Source organism: Acanthaster planci, linkage group LG14 (assembly GCF_054643075.1).
Source record: "Acanthaster planci isolate LZ-2023a linkage group LG14, COTS_SCS, whole genome shotgun sequence".
In the NCBI taxonomy this organism is placed as follows: Eukaryota; Metazoa; Echinodermata; class Asteroidea; order Valvatida; family Acanthasteridae; genus Acanthaster; species Acanthaster planci.
In genome coordinates this window covers 14,565,218-14,592,069 of record NC_141790.1, presented here as the reverse complement: position 1 = coordinate 14,592,069, position 26,852 = coordinate 14,565,218, and the positions used below count along the sequence as shown (strand labels likewise).

General features: G+C 44.0%; 2 protein-coding genes across 4 annotated transcripts in view; one reads left to right on the top strand and one right to left on the bottom strand.

Annotated features, from left to right (window-relative positions):
* Positions 1-15,464, top strand: part of vwa8 (von Willebrand factor A domain containing 8) — a 22,433-nt gene extending 6,969 nt beyond the window's left edge. The window contains exons 18-44 of one of the 2 annotated variants that reach the window (XM_087145721.1): positions 80-195; positions 535-641; positions 830-936; positions 1,097-1,245; positions 1,374-1,449; positions 1,929-2,064; positions 2,470-2,589; positions 3,137-3,342; positions 3,704-3,855; positions 5,990-6,098; positions 6,556-6,694; positions 7,148-7,335; positions 7,620-7,804; positions 8,162-8,287; positions 8,530-8,612; positions 8,747-8,919; positions 9,083-9,296; positions 9,531-9,612; positions 9,924-10,128; positions 10,330-10,444; positions 10,628-10,737; positions 13,037-13,192; positions 13,311-13,436; positions 13,597-13,755; positions 13,859-13,957; positions 14,071-14,309; positions 14,722-15,464. In XM_087145721.1, coding sequence (XP_087001847.1) covers positions 80-195; positions 535-641; positions 830-936; positions 1,097-1,245; positions 1,374-1,449; positions 1,929-2,064; positions 2,470-2,589; positions 3,137-3,342; positions 3,704-3,855; positions 5,990-6,098; positions 6,556-6,694; positions 7,148-7,335; positions 7,620-7,804; positions 8,162-8,287; positions 8,530-8,612; positions 8,747-8,919; positions 9,083-9,296; positions 9,531-9,612; positions 9,924-10,128; positions 10,330-10,444; positions 10,628-10,737; positions 13,037-13,192; positions 13,311-13,436; positions 13,597-13,755; positions 13,859-13,957; positions 14,071-14,309; positions 14,722-14,830 — 3,786 coding nt within the window. In that variant the 3' untranslated portion in view covers positions 14,831-15,464. Of the gene's footprint in view, positions 1-79; positions 196-534; positions 642-829; positions 937-1,096; positions 1,246-1,373; positions 1,450-1,928; positions 2,065-2,466; positions 2,590-3,136; positions 3,343-3,703; positions 3,856-5,989; positions 6,099-6,555; positions 6,695-7,147; positions 7,336-7,619; positions 7,805-8,161; positions 8,288-8,529; positions 8,613-8,746; positions 8,920-9,082; positions 9,297-9,530; positions 9,613-9,923; positions 10,129-10,329; positions 10,445-10,627; positions 10,738-13,036; positions 13,193-13,310; positions 13,437-13,596; positions 13,756-13,858; positions 13,958-14,070; positions 14,310-14,721 lie in introns of both variants that reach the window. The other variant, XM_022232323.2, reaches the window with a different exon arrangement.
* On the bottom strand, positions 15,065-26,852 carry LOC110977845 (uncharacterized). Of its 2 annotated transcripts, XM_022232326.2 has the most exons (6): positions 26,501-26,852; positions 26,042-26,254; positions 18,529-18,669; positions 18,177-18,330; positions 17,508-17,701; positions 15,065-17,028 (listed from the first exon to the last, which is right to left on the bottom strand). In XM_022232326.2, the coding sequence occupies exons 2-6, from the start codon at positions 26,231-26,233 to the stop codon at positions 16,750-16,752; spliced, it is 960 nt and encodes a 319-aa protein (XP_022088018.2). In that variant the 5' UTR covers positions 26,234-26,254; positions 26,501-26,852; the 3' UTR covers positions 15,065-16,749. The 2 variants fall into 2 exon arrangements, with proteins under 2 accessions (XP_022088018.2, XP_022088022.2); XM_022232330.2 differs by lacking the exons at positions 26,042-26,254; positions 26,501-26,852 and adding an exon at positions 19,269-19,425.

The window sequence follows — 26,852 nt, the reverse complement described above, 5'->3', positions numbered from 1 at the left end:
AACTAACACTGCTTGGGGGCCACAGCTAAGGCTTGGTAAATGTAAGATTTATACTCCTGGTTTTTTTTTTCCCCCTTAGCTCCAGTCATTATCCTCTTCTCTTTCGACTCGTAACTTGCTCCGGATTGCTCGACGAATGTCTAGTTACCCCGATGAAGGCTTACACGAGGCCATCAACAAGGCGTGTTTATCCAGGTGAGTAACCTGGCAAAACAAGGCCCATAGCGACCCTCATGGAAGATTTCCGGCCTTGGGGCGTTTTCATAAAGTTATTTAATCCACATTGATTGATGAATACCAGCTTCAGATTTACAGGAATAGTGTGTAGAAGTCGCCCCAAAACACTTTGTCCAGTCTACCCCAAATTATAGTAATTCTGGGTTTTTTTTAATTCAAATTGTGAATTTCAAAAGAAAAATATCTAATGTAATTTTGAAATTGAAGATGTTAGTCATTTCTCATGTGAAGCTGTTACTGGATTCTGTGCTTTTGCAGTTACCCCCTCTGTGAATAGTTTTCATTGTTTCTGTCTAGATTTCTACCAACGCTTGCTCGGCAAGCTTTAGACAAGGCTCTGAAGGATAACGGCATAGAACCCCAACTAACGACTGAAGATGTGAACATTGAGCGCGCTCTGTCCTGTAAGAATTTGAGAACACTGGTCTTACTTGGAATTGATCATTGCTCCCAATTTTACTCTATTTTATTTTATTTATTAATTTTTTTCAAGTTGTATTCTTTGAAACCTCCATTTGTTATTGTACATATGCAGATAGGATGTTGCTGTGTTGACCTTCAACTTTGACCTTTGACACTCTTTGATATGCAGGCGAGGTCAAGAACGGTAAACTACGAATCGGTGACACGGAGATGGCAGTCTTCAACCCCGACAACATGATGATGGTACCCGACACCTTGTTTTATGACAATGTACAGGTATGCAATTGGTTACCAGTGAAGAAACGCCGAAATAAAAACTTCCAAATGCATTGTTCCACCTGTCTGTAACTCACAATAACTTGTAAGCTACGAAGTTCACGACTTAGTGGATTTAAATAACTGAATCTTCTTTTAAAACCATATTTTTGTGCCACAGCATCTGAACGTCATGGAAGCCATGCTGAAAGACTTTATCCTGGGAGAGCATCTGTTGCTAGTCGGTAACCAAGGCGTTGGCAAGAACAAGATTGTGGATCGTTTCCTGCACCTGCTCAATAAACCACGGCAGTACATCCAACTGCATAGGTGGGTACCAATACAGCCATTCCTACGTTGTGTGGATTTTTGCAACTACTCCAAAGACACAAGAACTGTCAGTGTTCTGTAACTGGACTCTCAGTTTTTACATCTGAATGTCTTTCATCCTTTTCCAGAGATACAACGGTACAGTCCTTGACCCTGCAGCCAAATGTCCAAGACGGAATCATTATTTACGAAGATTCACCATTGGTAAGTGGAGTGACCGGAAGTTTTACTTTATTTCTGTCTCTCAGTGAAATCGGGTCTCCCGTAAGGAATTAGAGGTGGAACTTGAAGGTTGCCTCAATGGTCTGAAAGTAAGCAGGTCTCCAAGAATATGGAACATTTCTAGTGCCTCACAGCCCCGACATTACAGAAAAAAGACGCCGAAAGAGCCTTTTGGATTTCTAAGAAGATGGTTAGATGTTTCAGACTTGGTGATAATTTCATAGCTTCTCCGCTCTGGATTTGAGCCGAGCCCGGTACCAGAGTACATTTGTCCTCAGGCAGGATACTTTACCCCAATTGTGCGTTGACTCTGAAATGCAAAAGGCTACCTGACCAATTGGAGGTTTGGAGTTTGTTGAGTCAGCCAGCATGGCGCTGTAATTTGAAATGCTGAACAAAGTGAAATATGACTGCATTTCTCTTAGTTTTGGAACTGTTTCCCTACCCCCTGTAATTGCCAGGTTCGAGCGGTGAAGGAGGGCCAAGTCTTGATCATTGATGAAGCTGACAAGGCTCCCACCAATGTGACTTGCATCTTGAAGTCGCTGGTAGAGAGTGGGGAGATGGTGCTTGCTGACGGACGGAAGATTGTCGCTGGTAGGTGCTGTAACCTCTCTGTGCCTGTCTACGTCAAGATCTCTGACCCTGAGTTGACAAAAATATACAGTCATCTATAATGAGCATGTTTAAATCATAACAAGTTTTCCGTCACTGGCCTATTTTGCTTGGTAGCCAGGATATATTTTGTGTACAGGTTAGGACAAATTGATGAGTAGTCGACAAGAGATCGTAGCTGGAATTGGCCCAGTGGTGACCCGTCGGTCACCAGTTTCTACTTTGTGAAATAAGCAACCTGTTAGGGCTTTTCAAATTAACGATAGCTGCTGGTTTGTGTAGCTTACAGCAAGTTGAGCCCCCCACACTCTTGAAACATGTCCTGGCAGTGAAATGGGTCTCTAAAAACAGCTTGATCTCAACCCGATTTAATTTTCTCAACAGCAGAGGGAGTCCTAGCATCCTCTTCTGACAACACCATCGTCACCCATCCTGACTTCAGGATGATCGTGCTGGCCAACCGGCCCGGCTTTCCCTTCCTGGGAAATGACTTTTTTGGAGCTCTAGGTGAGTATTTTTTTCCTCCCTCTCACAAGAATTGGCCAAGATACAAGGCTGGGGGGGGAGGGAATTGAACTGGGCAAATCTTGTCGAGGCTTCCCACAGTGTGTGAATTTTTGTCAAAAGAACTCTTTCTGAGACAAGAAGTGGATTCTTTGTGTGATGAGTAAATCCTGTACACAAGTTGCAAAATGTGGGAATACTTTTCAGTCGAACCTCGTTAATGAGAGCTTGAATTTGTTACGTCCCAATCCTTTGTTTTTTATTGTTTTCATTCCTGATAATATAAGGTTCCTGTTATAACAAGGTAATCTGCCAAGTCTGAAGGACCTCTTATTAATGAGGTTCGACTGTTAGTAGATTGCATGAAAATGTTATTTAACCTAGCAATAAGATACAAAATATATGAGGACCTTGAGGTGAAAAAAAAGTTCTGCTCTGCCTTTGAGTAGCATTCTGCCCATGCTGATAAGCGTTCAGAAACCGGTACATAAGTTGGACAGCTCTGTGAAATGAATTAGTTCATCTCCAAACATTGCCTCCCACCTCACAGGTGATATATTCAGCTGCCATGCTGTGGACAACCCAAGCGTGGAGTCGGAGATGACCATGCTGCGACGCTATGGGCCGGACGTTCCCGAGCCCATGCTGCGCAAGCTAGTGTCAGCCTTCAGTGAGCTGCGTGAGATGGCCGACCAGGGGCTCATCACATATCCCTACTCCACCAGGGAGGTGGTCAACATGGTCAAGCATCTCCAGGTTAGCATCTCGTAGAACAGTTTTCCTGCTGGAAAGTCCTGGAAAAATCATAAGATTTTTTTGTTAGATTTCTGTGGGAACCCTAGTAGAAATGAGCTCAGCAGGTGAAGAAATTTACTGAGCTTAGGAAATTGGTGCTTGGCAGAAACAGGCCACCAGGGAATAAACCTTGTAATATTTATTGATTGTGAATGGTTCATGGCTGATTTTCACTGAGCAAGAAAATTTGTCAACCATCATTTTTTAAGTAAGCCTTGCACAGTTTACTTACCACTTAAACCTAGGCTTTTTAGTGGCGTACTGCTAGTTTAAGGAAACTGGCGGAAATAAAATAGTCTTCCTTCAATCCACCCCTTTCCAGAAATTTCCCCAGGAAGGCCTAGCCAGCGTAGTCAATAACGTCTTTGACTTTGATGCCTACAACAAGGAGATGAGGGAGCAGGTGATCCAGGCCCTGCACAAGCATGGAATCCCTGTGGGAGCTGACCCAAGCAACGTACAGCTGGCTAAAGAGTAAGGGCCTAGGTGCAAAGAGTAAGGGCCTTGGTGTAAAGAGTAAGGGCCTAGGGGCAAAGAGTAAGGGCTTAGGGGCAAAGAGTAAGGGCCTAGGTGCAAAGAGTAAGGGCCTTGGTGTAAAGAGTAAGGGCCTAGGGGCAAAGAGTAAGGGCTGAGGTGCAAAAGAAAAGGCCTAGGGGCAAAGAGTAATGGCTTTACAGGTGGGCCTAGGTGTAAAGAGTAAGGGCCTAGGTGTAAAGAGTAAGGGCCTAGGTGTAAAGAGTAAGGGCCTAGGTGTAAAGAGTAAGGGCCTAGGTGTAAAGAGTAAGGGCCTAGGTGTAAAGAGTAAGGGCCTAGGTGCAAAGAGTAAGGGCTTAGGTGCAAAAGAAAAGGCCTTGGTGCAAAGAGTAATGGCTTTATAGGTGGGCCTAGGTGTAAAGAGTAAGGGCCTAGGTGCAAAGAGTAAGGGCCTAGGGGCAAAGAGTAAGGGCCTAGGTGCAAAGAGTAAGGGCCTAGTTGCAAAGAGTAAGGGCCTAGGTGCAAAGAGTAATGGCTTTATAGGTGGGCCTAGGTGTAAAGAGTAAGGGCCTAGGTGTAAAGAGTAAGGGCCTAGGGGCAAAGAGTAAGGGCTTAGGTGCAAAAGAAAAGGCCTGGGTGCAAAGAGTAATGGCTTTATAGGTGGGCCTAGGTGCAAAGCATGAGAGTGCAGGTGCAAAGAGTGGGAGTCTAGGAACAAGGCTCTTGTTTGATGGGTTAATGTCTAGGTGCAAGGCTAGGTACAACGTGTTAAGGGCTCAGGTGTAACTACTGCTCTTTGCACCTAGGCCTTGTTGGATAGAGTAAGGCCTAGGTGCATGGGCTTAGGTGCACAGAAGAAGGCCTACCTAGGTGCTGGCAATGGAGAATCAGGGTAAAAGATGAGGCTCTTTGTCAGATGAAGTACCCATTTTCAGTTTTTGTTTTGGAGGAGCTTTAGTGCATTATTGCTAAAGTTCTACATTTCCCACAGACTTGTAGATGTTGAACATCGTGACAAGATTATTCTTTCAAGGACAGTCTGAAGGTTCAACTCTTTTACTGTTGATTTAGAGCGGAAGTTTTTTAAGCCAGCCCTTTTCTTCGCAGACTACCTTCGGCTTTATGCCAGCATGATTGAGTGAAGAACATATTTATTGATACAATTTAATCGTCGTGATGCTATGCAACATGTTGTTAAGTCAGTTCACAAGGTATAGAAACTTAGCGAAAGAAATTTTTAAATCAGGAAATTGTGAAAGTCCTTTCAAGATTCTAAGCCTACCAGGAACTGTAAGGATTTATAAATCGATTTTTAGTGTGTTTTGTTTTCAGATGTAGTCATTGTATTATTTGTGTAATTGTGAGGGTTGATGGGATGAATCTGATGAAAAAAAATTGCTGTCAATGCAATTAATTAAACTTACGGTCGTAATTCTGAAATTTAAATATCATACAGGAGGAGTTGTACTCTTGGAGACGGTCATGAAATAAATATATGAGAATTGGAGCAAAAAACATTTGTCATTTGCCTTTCTTATCTTGATTCGGTGTCCTTTTTCCCCTAAAATATGAAAAGGTTGGTGTGGAGATTGAACCCTTTCCAAGAGTACAATGTTGCCCTGAGATCAGGGGTCATTTGAAGGATTTCAATGTTTTAAGCCAAGATGTTGCTAACTCCATGCACTAATTTTTGTTGTAGAACATTCCACATGCTTCTGTATTGACCCAGCACCGTTACGATAATTGATGATAGTAATAATGACGATGCCTTCTTGCCAGTTTTGGATCCAATTTCATGCCTATTCTCACCTCAAGCAAAGAATCTTCACTAAACCATAGCAGGTTTAATTCAATTGCTGAAGGTCAGCCTATTTCCTGGACGAGGAAAGCCGATAACTTAGGCCACATACTTCCATAAAACCTGTTATTAACTAGGACTTGAGTGCTTACTTCAAGTTACTTGACAAGCACAAAAGTCTCTGCTATTGTAGCAAACATAGAATGCTGATTGAAAGTATGGAATTCTGTGCCTACCAGAGCCATGAGATTGGGTCCCATTTGCTCTCTGAAACTCAGTAGAATTGTAGTATTCAGATGAGGATTCCAAGTGAGTATGAACAATGTTTTCAATCAGGTTTCCACTGCCCGCTGCCCAACTGGCAAGTCAGTGGCACTTTGGAAGTCAGGGGTCGAGTCGTCGCAAGATGCTGTGTCCTGTTGAAGAAAGGAAATTGAGGGTCAAGGTAGGGCATGATGGGTGAAGGATTTGAATCCAGTTCTTTCCTGGATTACTGATTTAAACTCAGGCCTCACGGAAGAAAAATTAACTGATGTATCTTGATATTGCCAAGGAATACTGAACGCAATCAATTTCAGGATCTTTTTTTTTTCAAGTTTATTTTGTCGAGCAAAGTGCTGATGCAGTGAGTAGTCTTTACTTGTCAACAAATGAAAACTAGTTTGTGAAATCCATAAAATTCCTGACAAACTTCAACTTGCTTAAAATTTTCCTTTGATAATCATCATGGCAACATCAAAATGTACTCGATTCATTTGAAACTCTGCCAAACAACTGTCAATATTTGACTTGATAACTCTAAAAATTGGCTCGTCAACTTTATTTGTTTAGATTAATGCGGATATCTAAAAGAATTAACCTGAAATCTGCCATAATGGGCATCATATATTCCCTTTTTTTAGGGTCCAGTGCATCTTGGTGTTCGTGAGTTCCCCTTGGAGAGACTAGAGGCCAGGTCACTGAGCTTCTCAGAGCTGGTTGCATCATGGCAAATACCACTGGGTGAAACGAACAGGGTGTGTGATGTGATCGCCTCTAAATGTGAGTGAGATAATGGTCACAACTCTTGTGGATATGTGGCCATTCAAGTTGTCAGATTGTAGGTCCTGAGCAAGCAAGGAGGAGGCCAGTTTGGCTTGTGTCCCTCAGCAAGGCATTTTACAGCAATGAATCTGTGTCCAACCCACACAGGAACAAATGGACACCAAGTGTAAAATACATGTAGCAGTGTTGTAGTAAAGACCATCACAAGATCTGACCACTGCAAGACCAAACACGAGACCATTCACAAGACCCATCATAAGTGACAAGGTGGACATTAAAGCAATGCTTTTGTTGAAATTCATTTGAATAGCGGGTGACTTTAATTCAGGCTGGAGGTCTTGTGACGATCCTGAAAGGTCTTTACTTCAACACTGAAAATCTAGCTCATGTGAGCTGTGACAAAGCCTTGTCAACTTTCATTTTTCATTTTTTGATCTGTCACCCTGCCAGACTCCACTGCTGGCACAGTTCACGTCCTGACCTCTAACCCCATCTGCCTGTACTCCATGAAGCCTCATGGCAAGACCATCCGCTACCTGGACTTGTACGACATCTTCCCTGGACTTGGCCCAAAGCCCATCGCTATCACAGGTCTTGGGGAACAGTTGGGCGGACACGTTGTGCTTCACGAACAGCTTGTAAGTCTGACTGAAAGCTTGTTTCTCCAAACTCAAAGAGCACTCACTTATGGACCACGGTAGAGTTAAACCCCCAGTGCAATACATATGGGCATTTCACTAATATGCACCAGTTTTGGAGCCAAACTGCATCATACTCTTGTTCGTTTATGAATGGTTTGGTCCTTTTAATGATTATGTTCTCACCAATTTGTTTTGTCATTTTTTTCACGAGTGTTCGCATTACCTTTGAACAGTTTCTTTCTTTTTTTTATAGTTTTCACTTTTCTGTTGCTCACACCCAGAATAACAACATTCTTCTCATCGACACAAGCAATGGAGTCACCTCGCGCCTCTTCCTGACTTCGCCCCTGGAAACAGCCAAGGATGTCATCGGGCGTCGTCTTGGCAGCAGCAGTGAGGGAAAAAGTCACAGGATGTGCAGCGACCAGGCTGACAAGAACGTGGTGGTGTTCTACCAAGGAGAAGGGTCAGTGAATTGAAGAATCTTCATCACTTCGATTCCATGGTCAAAGAAACCAAATCAAACTTGTAGATCTACTGATAATAAGTTAAAGATTTGTGCATTTCTTTAGCTTGGCTTATCAGTCAAATTGACCCCAGCTTTACAGAGGCATTTGCCATCATTTCTCGTCCATACTTAGACCGTGTCGGAAACGGGCTTCTAGAGCTACGGCTAGGTCTATTTTCTGCATGCATCTCCATGTAATTTCAATGGAGCCAAGAGCTAGACCTAGCTCTAGACAAGAGACTCAGATGCAGCCCTAGCAATGCCAACATTCACACCACACCCATTGTAGTAATATTTCTGTGTATCGGAATGCAGTGACCGCTTAGACGTTGTGGATTTACTGAATGGCAAAGCCCACAGCTTGCAGCTGCCGTTTCATTTGGAAACCATGTTCATGCCATCGGCCGACAACTGGCTGCTCACAGAGGCAAAGACCCAAAGGTAGGTTGGGCACCAGACCATTGACTGGGTTCCATTGCTGTGAATGTTATTGCTAGCCACAGTCACAGCCAAAACCTGTGGCTTAAATTACCTTTCACTGTCCTAATATCAATAATGTTGCCTTGGTTGGTATTGAGGACTGTCAAAAACTTAAGCAAGGAAGATACCTGAGAGCGTGCACGCCCATAGACATGGCCTACTGTGTGCCTCTTGATGAATTCAATCTTTTTTCTACCAATCAGAAAATATCTCCTCAGCAGACCGGACCCAGGCTCCCCAGTCAACCAGCTCAGTACCATATTTGAGACCCAGCCATCAAGTGCAGGTACCACACCAACCAAAATGGAACTGATCAAAAGTCTCAGGAAATGTGTACTCTTCTTCTATTGTCACATTTCAGTATTTCTGTTTTTGTTTTTCCTTGTTTAACATCTTTCTTTTTAATGTTTACCCTGACAGTATCTGATACAGATGTATTCAGCTCGAGTGACCTCACATTGGTGATTTCCAGTGAAGGGTTGACCTCCAGTGACCTCTCGGCTGCCGTGGGTCAAACCATCGACTCGCCAAACAGGATTTTGGCTGACAAGAGCAACTATGGAGCTGTGGCAGTTGGATTTCCAGAATTAATGGTGAGTTAACTTGGTTAGCAGAAGCAGGAATGTGACTTGCCATGTAGAGGTTTGAATCTAGCAGCAAAAAATATCAAAATAGGAACGTGAATAGACATCGGCATTATTTTGCAAGCTGGAATTGAATTTGAACGGGGATTCTTTCAACTTTTTCTATCTGCAGTCAACCATTGATATATACACCATACCACGAGGCCCAACACCAGTTGAGAAGGAGTCCTTCCACACTAAAGGCGACACCTTCCTGGCTGCCATGAAAGTTGGCAGGTCAAAGGTCGAGGCCGAAGCCCCAGGTCCAGCTGGTCTCCTACCAGAAGTCAGCCAAGTGGCAAGGATTGTTCCACCACAGGAGACTCCAGCGGAGGTTTTTCCTGAGGGTAAGGGGCCAGTGGAATAAATTACTTTGCACAGAAATTAGGGCAATAAGTGTTTGGTATATGGAGGCCATCTTGGTCTGGGTCCTGGAAGTCAACCTGCAGAAGTTCACTTTACAAGGATCCGATCCCATTAGCAACCAGGATGCAGTGTCCTGTCAATATATGACACATTTTAAATCAAAACTTTTTACATTCTTGAAGAACTTTCTATTTCTTTTGGTACATCTTGCTTAGGTAAGGCCCCTGCCAATGTTGCAGGATACATTGAAGTGGCCGATCTAGCCCAGCATAAAGTCAAGTATATTCCAGTCCCAAGGTAAGTTGGCATGAAGCATGCTGCAGACAGTATGCTTCCAATTTCCTAGCAGTTATCTCTTAATTCTCCGGTTGAAATCCCACCGGCATCACTTTGTGCATGGGATCTCCTGTCTGTTGTCATTATGATCGGTTCTTGAAGTTAGTTTTCTATCTTTTCTGTTCTTTCCATGAGAAAGACATCTTGCTTGTAAGGCTAATTGCATGTCGTACGTTTTAAGATGATAATGAGTTTGAAAAAGAACGGTTGGAGTTCACAGGTGATTTATACCAAGAACGAGTAATTTCAAATTAATTCTTTGCATTTTGCAGCCCCACTTTCTCTGTTCAGGGCTATATGCCCTGGGCCTCGACTTCCTCCCAGAAGGTCATCATGGCACCCAGTGGAGGCAGCCATGTTGTTACCGTGGACACCAGTGGGACAGTGAGGGTGTGGGAGACCGGTTCGTACCAGTTGGGCAAGTCACTGGATGAGTGGTACCAGCTTATCGGGAGGGAAGATGGCCACCATTTGCAAGTATGCGACTTATCAAAAAAATCTGGAATTACTTGACAGTACTGCTCCTTGAATCCTTGATGTTATTGACTGCTGATGAACAGTTTAATATCAGAAAAGCTCATTTTATGTTGTGTATTCTGTTTTTAGTTTTGTTGTTGAATAACTGAAAGAATGTTTCAAAAAAGTTACTTTTCATATTTTTCGTCTGATGTTATTCAGATAACTACTGAAAAGGAAACAACCCAAGATTTGCAGAACATTACACCCAAACATGGCAAAATTGACCCCAGAAATCAGCCGCATGTCGGTGGAGGCACTTGGGCAGGTGGTGTTGGTAAGAAGAAACAATCAGGAACGAGAGTTAAACTTTATGAAATGTACCCTGTTTCTGGGGGTGTCAAAAGTTTGGACCTGTGAAGAAAGAGTTTTGAGCCTTTACGTCGGTTTTACGACAGGGTGTTATATTGTAGATGATTTGTTGCATTTATTAATTTTATGTGCCTCCTTTGCTGCCTAGGTGGAGTTGGCACGGCTGGTTTGGGCGGGGCTGGTGGGCCATACAGGCTGGATGCAGGCCATGACGTGACCCAGGTACCACAGGTACAGAAAGACATGGTACCACCTGAGGTAGGTTTTCTTTCTTCCAAATCTCAGTCATAAAAATGTTAGAAAATATAAATATACCTTTTAGGACAGACTTTTTATTAGTTACTCAACTCTTACTGCTGTCTGCGTCCTCCTGCCCCCCTCTTACTGCTGTCTGCGTCCTCCTGCCCCCCTCTTGCTGCTGTCTGCATCCTCCTGCCCCCCTCTTGCTGCTGTCTGCATCCTCCTGCCCCCCTCTTACTGCTGTCTGCATCCTCCTGCCCGCCTCTTGCTGCTGTCTGCATCCTCCTGCCCCCCTCTTGCTGCTGTCTGCATCCTCCTGCCCCCCTCTTGCTGCTGTCTGCATCCTCCTGCCCCCTCTTGCTGCTGTCTGCATCCTCCTGCCCCCCTCTTGCTGCTGTCTGCATCCTCCTGCCCCCCTCTTGCTGCTGTCTGCATCCTCCTGCCCCCCTCTTACTGCTGTCTGCATCCTCCTGCCCCTCTCTTGCTGCTGTCTGCGTCCTCCTGCCCCTCTCTTGCTGCTGTCTGCATCCTCCTGCCCCCCTCTTGCTGCTGTCTGCATCCTCCTGCCCCCCTCTTACTGCTGTCTGCATCCTCCTGCCCCCCTCTTGCTGCTGTCTGCATCCTCCTGCCCCCCTCTTGCTGCTGTCTGCATCCTCCTGCCCCCCTCTTGCTGCTGTCTGCATCCTCCTGCCCCCTCTTGCTGCTGTCTGCATCCTCCTGCCCCCCTCTTGCTGCTGTCTGCATCCTCCTGCCCCCCTCTTGCTGCTGTCTGCATCCTCCTGCCCCCCTCTTACTGCTGTCTGCATCCTCCTGCCCCCCTCTTACTGCTGTCTGCATCCTCCTTCCCCCCTCTTACTGCTGTCTGCATGCTCCTGCCCCTCTCTTACTGCTGTCTGCATCCTCCTTCCCCCCTCTTGCTGCTGTCTGCATCCTCCTGCCCCCCTCTTGCTGCTGTCTGCATCCTCCTGCCCCCCTCTTACTGCTGTCTGCATCCTCCTGCCCCCCCTCTTGCTGCTGTCTGCATCCTCCTGCCCCCCTCTTACTGCTGTCTGCATCCTCCTGCCCCCCTCTTGCTGCTGTCTGCATCCTCCTGCCCCCCTCTTGCTGCTGTCTGCATCCTCCTGCCCCCCCTCTTACTGCTGTCTGCATCCTCCTGCCCCCCTCTTGCTGCTGTCTGCATCCTCCTGCCCCCCTCTTGCTGCTGTCTGCATCTTCCTGCCCCCCTCTTACTGCTGTCTGCATCCTCCTGCCCCCCTCTTGCTGCTGTCTGCATCCTCCTGCCCCCCTCTTGCTGCTGTCTGCATCCTCCTGCCCCCTCTTGCTGCTGTCTGCATCCTCCTGCCCCCCTCTTACTGCTGTCTGCATCCTCCTGCCCCCCTCTTACTGCTGTCTGCATCCTCCTGCCCCCCTCTTACTGCTGTCTGCATCCTCCTGCCCCCCTCTTGCTGCTGTCTGCATCCTCCTGCCCCCCTCTTGCTGCTGTCTGCATCCTCCTGCCCCCCTCTTGCTGCTGTCTGCATCCTCCTGCCCCCCCTCTTGCTGCTGTCTGCATCCTCCTGCCCCCCTCTTGCTGCTGTCTGCATCCCCCTGCCCCCCTCTTACTGCTGTCTGCATCCTCCTGCCCCCCTCTTGCTGCTGTCTGCATCCTCCTGCCCCCCTCTTGCTGCTGTCTGCATCCTCCTGCCCCCCTCTTGCTGCTGTCTGCATCTTCCTGCCCCCCTCTTACTGCTGTCTGCATCCTCCTTCCCCCCTCTTGCTGCTGTCTGCGTCCTCCTGCCCCCCTCTTGCTGCTGTCTGCATCCTCCTGCCCCCCTCTTACTGCTGTCTGCATCCTCCTTCCCCCCTCTTACTGCTGTCTGCATCCTCCTGCCCCCCTCTTGCTGCTGGCTGCGTCCTCCTGCCCCCTCTTACTGCTGTCTGCATCCTCCTTCCCCCCTCTTGCTGCTGTCTGCATCCTCCTGCCCCCCTCTTGCTGCTGTCTGCATCCTCCTGCCCCCCTCTTGCTGCTGTCTGCATCCTCCTGCCCCCCTCTTGCTGCTGTCTGCATCCTCCTGCCCCCCTCTTGCTGCTGTCTGCATCCTCCTGCCCCCCTCTTACTGCTGTCTGCATCCTCCTGCCCCCCCTCTTACTGCTGTCTGCATCCTCCTGCCCCCCTCTTACTGCTGTCTGCATCCTCCTGCCCCCCTCTTACTGCTGTCTGCATCCTCCTGCCCCCCCTCTTACTGCTGTCTGCATCCTCCTGCCCCCCTCTTGCTGCTGTCTGCATCCTCCTGCCCCCCTCTTACTGCTGTCTGCATCCTCCTGCCCCCCTCCCCAGGTTCTCGTTGCTGCTCGGGAAATGGCTCAGAAGGCCTTCAGGGATCGCCTCAAGGAGATCCAGATGTCAGAGTTTGATGCCGAAATGTACGAGCGTTTCTCAGCTGGTGTCAGACGTCAGGTCACTTCACTGCGTGTCATCCTGGACAGCTTACAAGTAAGCCAAGAGGCAATCCAAGCCATTCTGCAAATTTAGAAGAACAAGTTGACACAGTTTTGGTTTTTGTCATCAAACGAGTGTTGATGTGATTAAGTCTTTTTCTTTTCTCCAATAGGCCAAGGGTAAGGAGAGACAGTGGATGAAACATCAGACGGCCGGGGACCTTGACGAGGCTAAATTGATTGAAGGCTTGACTGGTGAGAGGGCCATCTACAAGAGACGTGGGGAACAAGATCCAGAGGTAAAAAAAGAGCTGAAGAAAGTGAAAAATTTTAGACTTTTTTGGTCGGCAACCCTTCATTTTGGCAAATTGTTTCAGTAGAGGGGTAATGCATTCTCGGTAAACCGTAGCTTTGCTATGGACACAGCTTCATACTAAGCTCTTCTGTGCCATATTTCAGCTGGGCAGCCCTCAAGTGAAACCGAAAAGGCTGCGACTGATCGTGGACGTCAGCGGCAGCATGTATCGATTCAATGGCTATGACGGACGCCTGGAGAGAGTCATGGAGAGTGCCCTCATGCTCATGGAGGCCTTTGAAGGCTACGAACAGAAATTTGCCGTAAGTCTGTGCCATAAATCCCGGCAAACAACTTTTCTGGAAAGGGATGGTGACTGCTGTGTGACCATCAACAGAATTTTCCTTGTATTTTCCTTTTGTGCAGTATGAACTCTACGGGCACTCAGGGGACGACTATGAAATTCCATTTGTTTTGAGCAAGAAGATTCCATCAAACAACAAGGAACGATTGGATGTTATCAAGGTAGGCACAGTGGATTAGCTGATTCTTTTAGAAATAAGTTTCTCATATTATGTGTTCAAGGGTGAAAGCTCAAATACCTCTGAAATCTTTCAAGAAACTGCTCCGCCCAACAGACCATGAATGCACATGCCCAGTTCTGCATGAGCGGAGACAACACTTTGGAAGCGACCAAGCATGCCATCGAAGCCATCACCAAGGAAGAGGGCGACGAGTATTTTGTGATTGTTCTCAGTGATGCCAACCTGGATCGTTACGGCATCAGCCCTGCTCTCTTTGGGCGCACGCTGACTGCGGACGACCAAGTCAATGCTTACGCTTTATTCATCGGCTCCCTTGGCAACCAGGCCGACATGTGAGTGTCTTTGCAATATCTTGTGCGACTTTGTAAATTGTGGGGTTATCAAAGTGTACGGATGACAGGCTAGCATTTCAGGATTGCCTAATATGGTGTTGTTTCACATACGGAGAGGCACATGTGTAACCCTGTGGGAAAGTGAGCCTTTAGGACTGCACTGAAAGGAAAAGGTTGCAAAGTAACCTCTGATGTGCCAAAACTGAAACAGGGTTGTACAAGTATCGAGCACAAGTGAACTTCCACTTCCGAAATCCACAGGAATATTTGAGCTTGTTAGGACCTTGCCCTTTGCAATTTGCATTAGCTCTTAAGCTCTTAATCAGAGCTTTTTTTAAAAATCATTTTAAGTGCTGCTTTCCAGTCAAAATTATGGTTGCTAATAGTGTTTCTTTGTTCCTTGGACAAATAGACTTGTTCGCAGTCTTCCAGCAGGCAGGGGCTTTGTGTGTCTGGATACCAAGGATATACCACAGATTCTCCAGCAGATCTTCACATCAACCATGCTGTCTACCAGGTAGTAATGGACAGACTAGTGTGAAGTTTAACATCTGCTTCCAGTGTCCTCATAGTCTATCAATGCAACGTGTGCATGTTTGCATGAGGATCTTTGAATTCTGGCTCCTGAAATCAATTCGTGTGGAGACATTTGACGCAAAATAATGATTCAGGAAGTTATCAAAATGGTTAATTTTTTATCTCTGTTCTTGGACGCAGAATTCATAATTGCACGGTGTTTCGATCAAGCTTTTCACTTTTTTTCACAGTTTCAGTTTTAATAATGTTCTTCTGGAGGCAAAATTTTACAAAGCTGCTAAGTTGTATTTTTAAATCCTCTGCCATATATTCATATTTTTCTCTACTAGTGGCTATTTATAAGTCTATACATAAGTAATTATTAATATACAGAATGACGGTCAACAATGGAATTTTTCATAAGCAGAATGGAATAGATGTGTCATACATTTCTCCGTGTGGAAATATATTTCTTTGATTTTCACAAATTTTCTCAAAAATAAATGCAGTTTCAATCTCCTGTGGAGGCAATGAAATCAAGTCTAAAAATATCAAACAAGTTTTCAAAAAAGTTAAAAAGGTTTCCAAATAGTTACAAGAATGGCTTTAGAATAAAATTCATGATTGGAGGACATTCTTTCTGACCGAGTTCTGTTAGTTTTGATTTATTCTTGTTCATGTTTTGGCACTATGACGCAACGTAAAGTATACCTTCCCTACTACACGATGGTGAAAAATTATGGAAGGCTATAAAACTTGGCTAAAATGTGATAAACAAGCAGTTCTGCTATACAGGCAACTAAGCATTTAAAGAAACTATATGAATCATAGAAAACAGGAACAGAACCTAAGGTTGACACAATGGTCTAGGGTCAAATGGCTGGTAACCTCACTATGAGATTACTAGGCAACATGCAAAGACTATGAAGTCTACAGAATTTACAATAAAATAGCTTAAGACTATACTGGCAGATACAGCTATCAATGGGGGTGTCTTTATAAAAGACAACAGTTGTACTTTCTCGGAAAGTACATCAATATTTAGTCTGTGAATACAGTAACATAGGATGAGGTAAATAACACGATATGTACTATGCCCCATCTGTGTACTTAAAGGCCAAAATGAAACCGACAACATTATCCAATTTCTTTATGGAGTTTTGATTGTGAAAATGCTTGTGCACACCTCGGCTTTTTCACATGCATCACTGGCTGGTTACAGACATGTACATGCCACCGTAGTTCCAGGTTCAGTGTTTCCAAAGCATTTTAATAACGGCTGAAAGTTTCAGTCTCCAAACTACTTCCCAGATTTCAGGAACACCTGGTCAAGTTTTCATAGGGAACCTTCAAAGTGAAAGATACAGACCTTTAACTTTCCAAACAACTGTCTGTATATAAAGTCTTGTCACGCGATTTTGGTACATTCTACTCTGGAAGCCTGCATGTGGCCTCACCCTGCATAGTTACAGCATTCTGATGACTTAAGTTGTATACTTTTGTATGATTAATGTATGCACATATAACTGTACAGCATTTAGTTGTTTGCCCTGTTCTTCTCAGAAACTTTACGGTCAAGATTACATGTGGTTTCACAAATTGATGGCTGTGGTCTATTCTCGTCTCATTTTGTGGATGATTTCAAAACGCACAAATTTTTTATACAACCAAAAGTAGGAAACTCTAATTTTCATTTCATTTCCAACATGTTCTCAGACCTCGTTTCATTGGTCCCCGCTGCAGATATTGGGCAAATCTTGGCTTAGCAAATCTAACTTCTAGGCTAAAAAGCTGGTGGTGAAACTACAGGCCTACTTTGTGCTCAGCTGAGCTGTCTACAAACAGCAAATCTATTCCTTTGTATCTCACAGGGCAGATCTTGGTCTCTGAATCTCCCCACAACTTTATCCCTCCGAACGGTTCTCTACTTTTCCCCGTTGGTTCTTTTCAATTCCTCGCTCTGTTCCCCGCTCACGTCGTCGTACACGTAGAACAGGGTGAAGGGGTTGATGCAGTACCCCTGGCAGGTGGACTTGCCAAACAGGTGCACCTCACCATCCCGGCTGGCCCCAAAGAACAGCCCGTCCATGGCCCTGTGAGAGTTGCTGTTCTCCTGAAGGGTGACCATGCCACCCTTCGTCGGATGATAACATACATCTATGAGGCCGCTCCAGTCAACATCAAATTTTTGGTTGGACCTGGCCTGGATTTGAAACAAAAAAAGAAAAAAAGGAAACAATAAGACAGCCTCGATTATGAATACATGAACAAAGCCGAACAAACTTTTGGCACTTGAAAATTCTCCTGTAGTCGTGTTGTGATCATTCGAAGAAAACTGCTGAGAATTCTGATCAGAGGCTTCCCAAAGTCACCCCAATCTCACAGTGTGTAGGAGAACAAACAGCATATTCTCTGCTCTCCAACAAAAGAGGGTACGTCAAGGCTTTGAGTGCAATAAGGACAATCTCTGTGACTGGTCCTAAATCCGACAGGGGTTGTTGGGTTAGGAGGAGATTCTACTCGGACTATCATTCTGGCCGATTCTGGAGTTATTCAGTTATTATTCTTGACCAAATCACTACGATTTGGTTAATGTCTCCTGGCGCCATCATACATTTGTATTTGGGATAGATATGGGGTAATTTGTATTCTTGGCAATAATTTGGGAAGGTGTGGACCTACCTGCCCGGCCTTGTGTGCTGCAAGGAAGGAATTCTGGCCATCTTTGAAATGGCAAAGCCTGTAGCTGTAGTTCTCCAATGGTGTCCCTGATCTCGCTGCCGACGCGGATGGCTCAGCGGGGTTGAGCGTGTGCAGATACACACGTTTGCACTCGTCACAATCAGTTGGGTTGACCATGTACCACACAAGGTCGGCTGTGTCAAAAAGAAAAAAAAAATTGCCCAGGAAATGAGTACCGAACTGAACTCAAAGGCAGTGTTGGACAAATTTTGGCACTAATGCAGTGGCAAACAATTTGGACCAAACTACTTTCAGCTATAAAGGACATCTGGCCAATTGATATTATTCACCGCAAAAAGCAAATGTTGGGGTGGGAGGGTAGGAAGCTACAACGACAGAGGGAAGTACGCCATTTTGTCTTATAACATTGGAGCAAGGAAGAAAGACAAGGTTCAGACAAAATTTGGAGCAACAAAGTTTGACGATTACTTTCCAGGTATCAAGTGATATCATCCTATTTGAATATACCTGTTATCATTTGTTTTGAAATTTGTCATAATCGTCCTTCACTGAGGTACTGAAGGGATGGGAGGGGAACCAGGGAGGATAGAGAGATTTTTCTTCAGACTTTCAATTTAAAATTAACAAGAGGAGAAAAGATTATCTTACTGTTTGGACAACCGACACATCCTCTGAAGTCCACTTTGTACACTGGCTTCCCTGAGGTATCCGTGCCGATGACTTGGTCGGTCACCTGCAGCAGGCCATCGTTTTGTTGGCTTTCCCGTGACATGACGTGGACGATCGTTTTGTCCTCTGGAATCTGGAGGGGGAAAAAAAAGAGACAAAAATAAAAAAAGATCTAATTTTTTTTTCATATTAATTCCATTGAGCATGCTGCCATTTCTTCTTCGGAAGGCTGTGTGGATTTTCAAGAAATGCTTCTTGAAATTCCGCACGGGCTTCCAAAGCTTCCTTTATCCTTATAGTCATAGTGCCGCAGGCGTGCCAAGACATTTACCTTGTCTGAATCGCCCAGACATTTACTGGCGGTTGATAAGGCTACGGTTTCTCTCTGTATGTAGGCGTGGCCACTGCCTGAGGACTGTCTGCAAGCCATGGTTTCCAGCTCCATCTGTGCGTGTACTTCAAGTTCAGACCCCTGCAAAAACAAACAAGATGGGAAAAAAGAAATCAAATTTAGGTTTTCCCTGTATGGCATCGGGAATACAGAAAAAAAAATACAGTTAAAAAAGGTTTTGTGTATCTAAGGGACTTCAAAACAGTACAATGCTAACCCTGATTCATGCAAATCCTTCAAAATGTTCCAACTACATGTACCAGTAGGATTTTGTGGGTTCTAGGAGGGTATACGTACACTGTTACTTTACATATACATGTAGTAAGGGGATTCATTTAGATTCTACACAGTGGTGTGGTTCGAAGGATTCCGGAGGGTTGCCAGCACAAAAAACGGAGTTGGGATCAGTGACTTGACGTCACTGGTCTATCTACAGCCACTACTACCACAGCTGTGCATTTTGAAAGTTGTCTTCGTACAGCCCATAAAGAATGTACGCCTTTTCAAAAAAATGTCCGAGTGCATGCAAGAGAATTCTGGAAATGCACACAAGGAACATGCATACAACTTTGATGTTGATGGTTCCAGCGAGGCAGCCAGAATAAGTACCCTATACAATGAGAACTACTAGCACAGCATTTGGGATGCTACCGGTAGATGTCTCCCTGCTACTGACCTACCCGCTCACGGCTCATGGCCTGATTCCAGAAAGTTAAAGATCAGCAAAGTAGGTGTGTATCAAACGCTAGTACCAGTGGGGATGAATCTACAACTCAACAGTTGTCTAGCTGTCTGTGCACTTGCCAGCGCGAAACTGGTAAAACCCAAGCAGCGTTCTGTTTAAATACCAGCTTTGACCCAGAAGTTAAAATGACCCAAGTTGGCAGGAAGCACGCGACAGGGACATAATTCTAATCCTCTTGTATGCTTCTGATGTCACTTCCTGTTGCCATTCAGTGGCTGATCTACAAATGACTTTCTCTTCTTATGCTCAGCTAGGAACCAGAGAATGTTAGTTTCTCTTTCCGTGTTTGCCCTTTTTAGATGTCACGAGGCCAGACCAACACATGAATGTGTTTCCTATCACATGCACAGCCTAATAGTGCACATCCGTGCCAGGTTCATGTGAAAAGAAATTATCTGGAGTCATTTCAAGAAGAAAGAAGAGGGAATTTACCGAACACACTCTAGTTTTAGTATAATACACAAGGTAAAGATTCGATAGTAACTTTTGAAGTTAAATGTGAAACTGTGATTTAATTCCTTAAACTGTCATTTTCATCACACTGGAACCCATTCAAAGGTCTTATCTTCCAACCCTAAACTGAGTAGACCCACTAGATCCCACTTTTTTCCCCATTTGTTTATGGGTGGTTTTCAATGATTTGGGCACAGTACAGTTTGCAGTCTGACGGCAGTTCAAAGTCAATGAACCACTGTCTGAGCATAGTTTGAACCCTGCCGTCTTCCTGTCTGGATATGTCCAAACACCTGCACCTGTGTTTATCTGTGGAAACACAGCTGACAAATACACTCAGGGAATCCCCAATTTGACTGAGTCATCACCGGTACTCTGCGGTTGAAACCAACTCAAACCATTTGCAATTTTTTTTTTTTTTTGGAGTTGTCTTACAAATGAGATCTTGGCATGTGCATTAAGTCTGATGTTTTTCTCTTCTGTGTTTCTGGGAAATGAAAACTAACTTCTTCAAAAGGATTATCTCTTTAATGCCAAGCATCGTTATTGATTTTGCAGATTTTTATCTGCATCACTATCCTTTAATACCACACAGATTTACAATCAAGTTGTGATACTGCATTGTAGTTTGCCCAACAACCTTTGCATTAGTCTTTTGGCTGACTCATCGCTTGGTTCAAAACAAACTGTACATGGAGGAGATCTTGGATGATTTACCAGTCAACAAAACTCCAAAAGTGAAACAGTTTCCCCTCTGAATGACAAAGGAGATTTCATCACCAACTGCCAAGTACTCCGAATCACAATGCGCCACTGACCACACTTTTCTGATCTGAAAGAAATGTACATGTAGGTCCAGGGCTCAGGTTTTGGAATTCCCAAAAGAAGGCAATGCACCCGCCCCTGCAGGCAGCTAAGAGAGTAGCTGGGTGCCGTGTATGCCGGCTTCCGTCAGGAAAGCCATCATGTGGTTAGCTTCCTGGCTTTCTGGTATATATAGCACTGTAGTGCACGCAATATTGTGTGAGCAGAGTACGTACATGTACATACCCACTGCAATATGAATGAGTAAAAGGGGGGGTGGGTGGCTCCCAGGTGGTACGGTGACGGGGTGTCAGGTGGGAGGGGAAGACTTGTATCACGTTGATGTAGGGGTTTGACAATATCTTCCACTGTCTTTGAAACATTACACCTTTTCAACAAATTCCACTTTTTGTTTTTGAAGAAGTAGAAGAAGTGAAAGACAGGAAATTTGCATGTATGAAACCCGGAAGCTACAAAGATACTTCTATACATGTACATGTGCCGGTACACCTCCCACGTTCACAAGTCCTGGCACTTTCACTGCTTCTTTGGGGTTGACACACTACTACATAGACAATGAGCAAACCTAGTGAGAGTCAGAGGAATATGCTGCAAAAGGGACAAACTTAAAGTTGGTAAGTTGGCATCCCAAATCCCACCAGGACTCTATCTCTGACCAGCTACCATATGCTGTTTGCCATTTCAATGACACCTTGAGGACCAGGCTGTGAAAATGCCACTCTATGAAACTGTTTAACCACACTACACCGAGGAGAGGTCTCTACAATGGCTGAAGAAATCTTTGGATAATGGAGAATCTAATACCCGGGCTTAAGGTACACATGTAGGTACCATAGAGCATGGTGCTCCGTGGACCATGTTTGATTCTTTCATGCAAATGCATGTACGTACATGTACCGACCTTCAAAGTGAATAGAACTCTCCAGATCCACAGAGTACAAACCCACTCACCCTTGCAGACCAGTTCAATGGAAGAGTGCATGATGCAATCCCTAGTACTGCTGATAGAAAGCTCTCAACGAGCCCCTGCATGTGATGAAGGGGGAAACCCCACAGGTGACCCAAGGGCAACTGCACAGGTCTGCAAATATGCACAGTTAGCTCTGGCTTTGCAGTCTGGAATTTTCCATTTACTGCCCAATAGAATTGTCCACATCACATGCTTCTCAACTTTGGAATGGCATACTCGTGAATGATGGAGGCATGGGTCAAGAACTATCAGCAATTTGTGGCCATCACTTGGCCCAAACTGATTGCGCAATTAGCTTCCATTTAAATCACCTGCTAAAGACTCAAAGGGCTACTGTGCATACATAGGCAACAGAAAATTCTTTGAGTATCTGAGAAGACTACTGGGACTTGGTAAGGGCCTGAACCTAACAAAGTGATTGACTTTAACCCTAACACTCCTCAATCCTCCAACAGGTGAAGGATTGAGGAGGGTTAGGGTTAATAAAGGGACAACAAATATTACTTATTCCATCAATAACCCTTCTCTGACTCAACCCTTCCACAGAAAGTTCAATCTGAGAATCAACACTGAAACTTCAGAGAAGAAAATTAAATTCTGGGAAAAAATGGGGTTTGGCCGCATCAAACTGAGTATTTCATGCAAACATGGTCACCTGAAACCTCAGATTCAAGGAATCCTTAATTTTTCGCACAACTGAACAACTTTAGGTGACAATTTCCCCACCATCCAGCCCCACTCCCGCCACCAAAGACCTTGAACTCCACTAAGGTCACTACAGGTCATCCAACTTTGTAAACTGAAAGAGCAAGTTACTTCCTTGTGGAGGTCAGATATTCCATATGCCCACACAGGGCACTGGTACAGGATGCAAAGGCAGATAAATGGGACATTTATTACTGGAAATTCCGCAAATCATGTGCTGAACAAACATCCTGGAAAAAAACACCTGCCAAACCATTGAAAGTTGAACTGATATGTGATGAAATTTTCCCTTATGAACAAAAAAAATTAAACTATAAAAAATAATAACTACCTTTTTTAGTTTTTGGTTTACTTCAAGGATTATACGAAAACCCAGAAAATTCACACCCCAAATATGCTACGTGTATATGAACTTCCTGATTGTGACTTGCGAAAATGAAATCAAATTTCATGGATTCTCATGCTCAGAGGATTGCATCACACTGCAGTCTACAACATAAAAACCACAAATCGGTGAACAATCTGATGTGAGTGGGGAGGGAGGAACAAATGTTCATACCTAATGAAAATGAAAGTTTGTGGCTAGCGACTAACAGTAAAGTTAACTGATGCTTGTGCAGAGACACGTTCCGAGTGACTGAAATCCTGAATACTTAAAACTGCAAACTCATTCTGGGAAATACATTAAGCCAAGGATATGATCGCTACTGAATGAAAAAAGGGAAAGCTTCATACCGCAGGAAGGCTGCGGGGAAAACAAAACAATGATTTCATCACCAGGAGGACAACCGGTCAAGCAGCTGAAAACCAGGGAGGGATTTCCCCAGTGTTACATCATGTCATGACCATGCACAACAAACAGAAGACCATGGGTAAGTGGGAGACTGCTGTCAACCATTCAGAACCTGGAATATTCTTGAGGTTAAAATGAAAGAATGTACCGGGCCATACAAAAATGAAGTAGAAAGTGCATGTAACAGTGTAGCAATAATGGTGCATGTATGATGTAATTGAAAATGAATACACAAAGATCAAGATGAACAATACGTGTGACATATTCCAATTTCTTCATTAAAACCCCTCAGTTTCCCTCTTGCTTAACTCTGAACTACATGTACCAACTGAATCTATACTGGAAATTAAAAACAAGCATTTGTTATCCAATTATACTTTCGCAGTGCTGTGCTGCTTGCCACCAAAAAAACACCTGTTCACAATGATGGTGCCATGTTAAGGCATAGTGTTTAAAGATTACACTCATTGGTCACAAGGAGCCTTCCTCCCCAGCTTGTCAACCACTTTGGTTAGACCTTGACTGTGGTGAACAATGAATGAAAGACCATTGTGAATTCTGAGAAAAACCAGGACAGAGACTCCATCTCTGGGTGGCATGCGGTGTGGGCAAGGAGCCAACACCCTCAACCCTGCAGGCCACTCTTCTCAGTGACTGGAAGTTTGTAGATGATGCAATCAAGGAATTTCCCAGGACATAAATGGGCTGTGGGTTGAACAAACTTTTCAACCAGGCATACACAAGGGTACACTATTACTGAACCCAAAGTTCATATCTCACAGATTATCCTATTTGTTGGGAAGGGGGGAGGGAATGAGGGGCAAAGGGGGAGTTTAGAGTAACAATATGGCGCCACACTTAGTGATCAACCTATCATCCTAATCTTACCACCCTAATCCTACGCTCCGAAAAAAGTTGTTGATTTTAAAAATCATGACAAATTACGATTTGGTCCGATAATCCCTTCCTCCTCACCCTCTGACCCCTCCCCTCCCACATGCACAGAAAAGATCCATTTTTCCCACACCATTACTGAAAAGCAAGGCAAACAAACATGTGCTAAGTTACACTTCAGTGAGCTGCTATAGAGGTTTTTCACGTGATTTAACATAACGGGCAAAGGCATTATAGGAAGCATGTCATGTTCTTAGTGGCACTTGTATCAATTTGAATCTGTGTATTTCTATTGGCAATTTTACATACGCCAGAATTTTGAAAGACTTCGGAGGCCTGTGCGCTTCTGCGTATATTTTTGCGTAAGTTGAACACTGACCATCAAAAATCATGTGACTGGAAATCCTCTTTAGTGTTCATTTGTAATGACTACAACCATTGACTTCTGATGCATGCAGTCAACAAAACTCAGAAACCTCTGGCAAATGTGTGATTGCGACATCACTAACCATGAATTCCAAGTACATGTAGCAAAGGATGTGACGTATAGATGTTTCTTGCTTGATTGCTTGATTGTAAATGCAAGGGTGAAGGGGGGGTCCATGCCGCTAAACGGGGTGTTTGTCTGGATTTCTCATACTGGTCTGGGCTGATTTTGCTCGCCGATATGAACAAGGTACCTATTTCCAACAACATCCTTTCAGCTTGGCCTTTGAAAGTGTCAGAGGCGTATTGTACCTGCGATGTCACAATCAAAAACTGAGTGGCTGCCTTTCATGACAAAGCCATCATTTCTATGCCAAATTACCCTCTGCACTGACTCACCATGATTTATTATGACAGTGTTCATGTAAACAGTGTTGCCGTGACAACACTAGTAAGAAACATGACATCATGATTTGTTTTTTTTTCTACAAGACCACTGGCACTAGTTCAGAAAATTCTTTTCTTTTTTTTTTAGCTAATTTTCATTCAGGGAAACAAATACAGTATTGAGTGCTTTTTAAGTCCACAACTTTTCTATCAGTAGCAAAAGAGTTGAAACCTTGCATTTGAGCTCGATTTCTCAAAGCTTCTTGCATCTTTGAATTTCTTCTCCGTGGTTGAAATTGATGAGCTGTAACACTTACAGATTTGATTTAAATTTTTAACCACAACCAGCTTGTAGTTTTAAGCAAGTTCCATCCATCCTCATTGGGAATACAGTTACTTTCATTTTAATCACAATTTTGTTACTTTCAGTTTAATTCTTAAGAATAGAAAATAAAGTTCAAAACTATATAAAATTTGAATCTTTTTCTTTCGAAGTATGTAACAGCTATCTAGAAAGAATGAAAGTGACCAGGTAACTTTCAGGACAAGTTAGACCACACCCAAATCACTTGGTTGCAGCTTGAATATGCAAAGAACTCGATAAGTACCATGGCTACAGCCATTATCAGATTGTTTAATGGCTATGCGTGATTAGCTGATCCTCTCCAACTCAATAGACCGTATTAGCGGCGTCTCCAATTTTAGTTATATTCCCCAACGTAGTGTATTTATTGAAAAACATAAAATTCAAAGAACCAGACTATATTCTACGATTTCATTCCGACCCCCAAAATCACCTGGTACCATCCCATTACGGGTTTAAAATTTATACTGTACCTTCAGGAATACGACTGAAATTGGGGACGCTGCGAATACGTTCTATTGCAGCCACATATGGGACAAGAAAAACGAAGCATGTATGTGTGTTGTCTACATGCTCCACACATATACCACTCCAGATTTTTGGGTCCAATATCTTACTGGGTATACTCCAACTTTACTGGTTTGAAAAAATCATTCACAAGTGTCAGCGACTAAATTACAAGGAAACAGTGACCGGTTGATGGCAAAATTAACAACAAATCATGCAATAAGATTAACCAACTGTGCAGAGATTAAGTGACTGGGCAGATCGACCAACTGTGCCAAACATAATAATGTACATAGGCCCTATGTACACTTTGACACGTGCTGGGGAGTGGTATAATGATTATGTATGTAGGTAAAGCCTTTTTTAAACATTTTACAGTCTTACCTCAGAGGAAGTGGAAAGTGCGCTGTCTCTGTTACTCTCTGAGGTCTTTCTGTCCGTGCTCAGTGAGCGAGACCGATGTGACCGGTGCCCAGGCATTACTCTCTGCAGTTTACGTCTCAGGGCAACCAGTGGTGAACAGGGGTGATCGTGGTGGTGTTTGCTGTCTGTTTCGTCTTGAGTGTTGCCCAGCATACTGCTATGCTCTGTCCAAACCTGATGTAAAAAATTTCAATAATTAAGAAACTGATGCAACACTATTTCTGTAAAAAAATGCAACAATAATTGATACATGACAGTATGATTATTGACACTGTAAACAGTACTGACCGTAAGTTACAATTTGATGTGAACTAAGCAGCTAAGAAAATAGAACAAGCTGAAAAAATGGTGACGATCACTAAAAATCATTCTAAATTATATTTCTTTCTTTGTGATATCAAAACAGCGAATGATACGTACCTTTCGATTTGTTTTCTGTTGTTAAGATCCACAGCAATTTAAAAAAGTTGGGCCTTGTATTCTGCAAGTTGTAACTTGTAGTCACTACACAGTCGCACTTTTGCAATGAAATTCACACATTGAATGTTCAAGTTGATTTCTGAACGCTGAGCTCGAGACGTTTCATTTGATAATCTCCGACGAAAGTGTGGGTCCAATATAAATGCCGAGTTTGTAACGTAAGGTCCACGACTCACGTGAAGTTACTGCAATTTCCATTTTTAGAATAGGATGGAAATTCCCCGCTTTCCTGAGGGACGAATCGCTTTCGATTTGTTTGCACCCTGCTGGCGTACATATACAAATACATGTA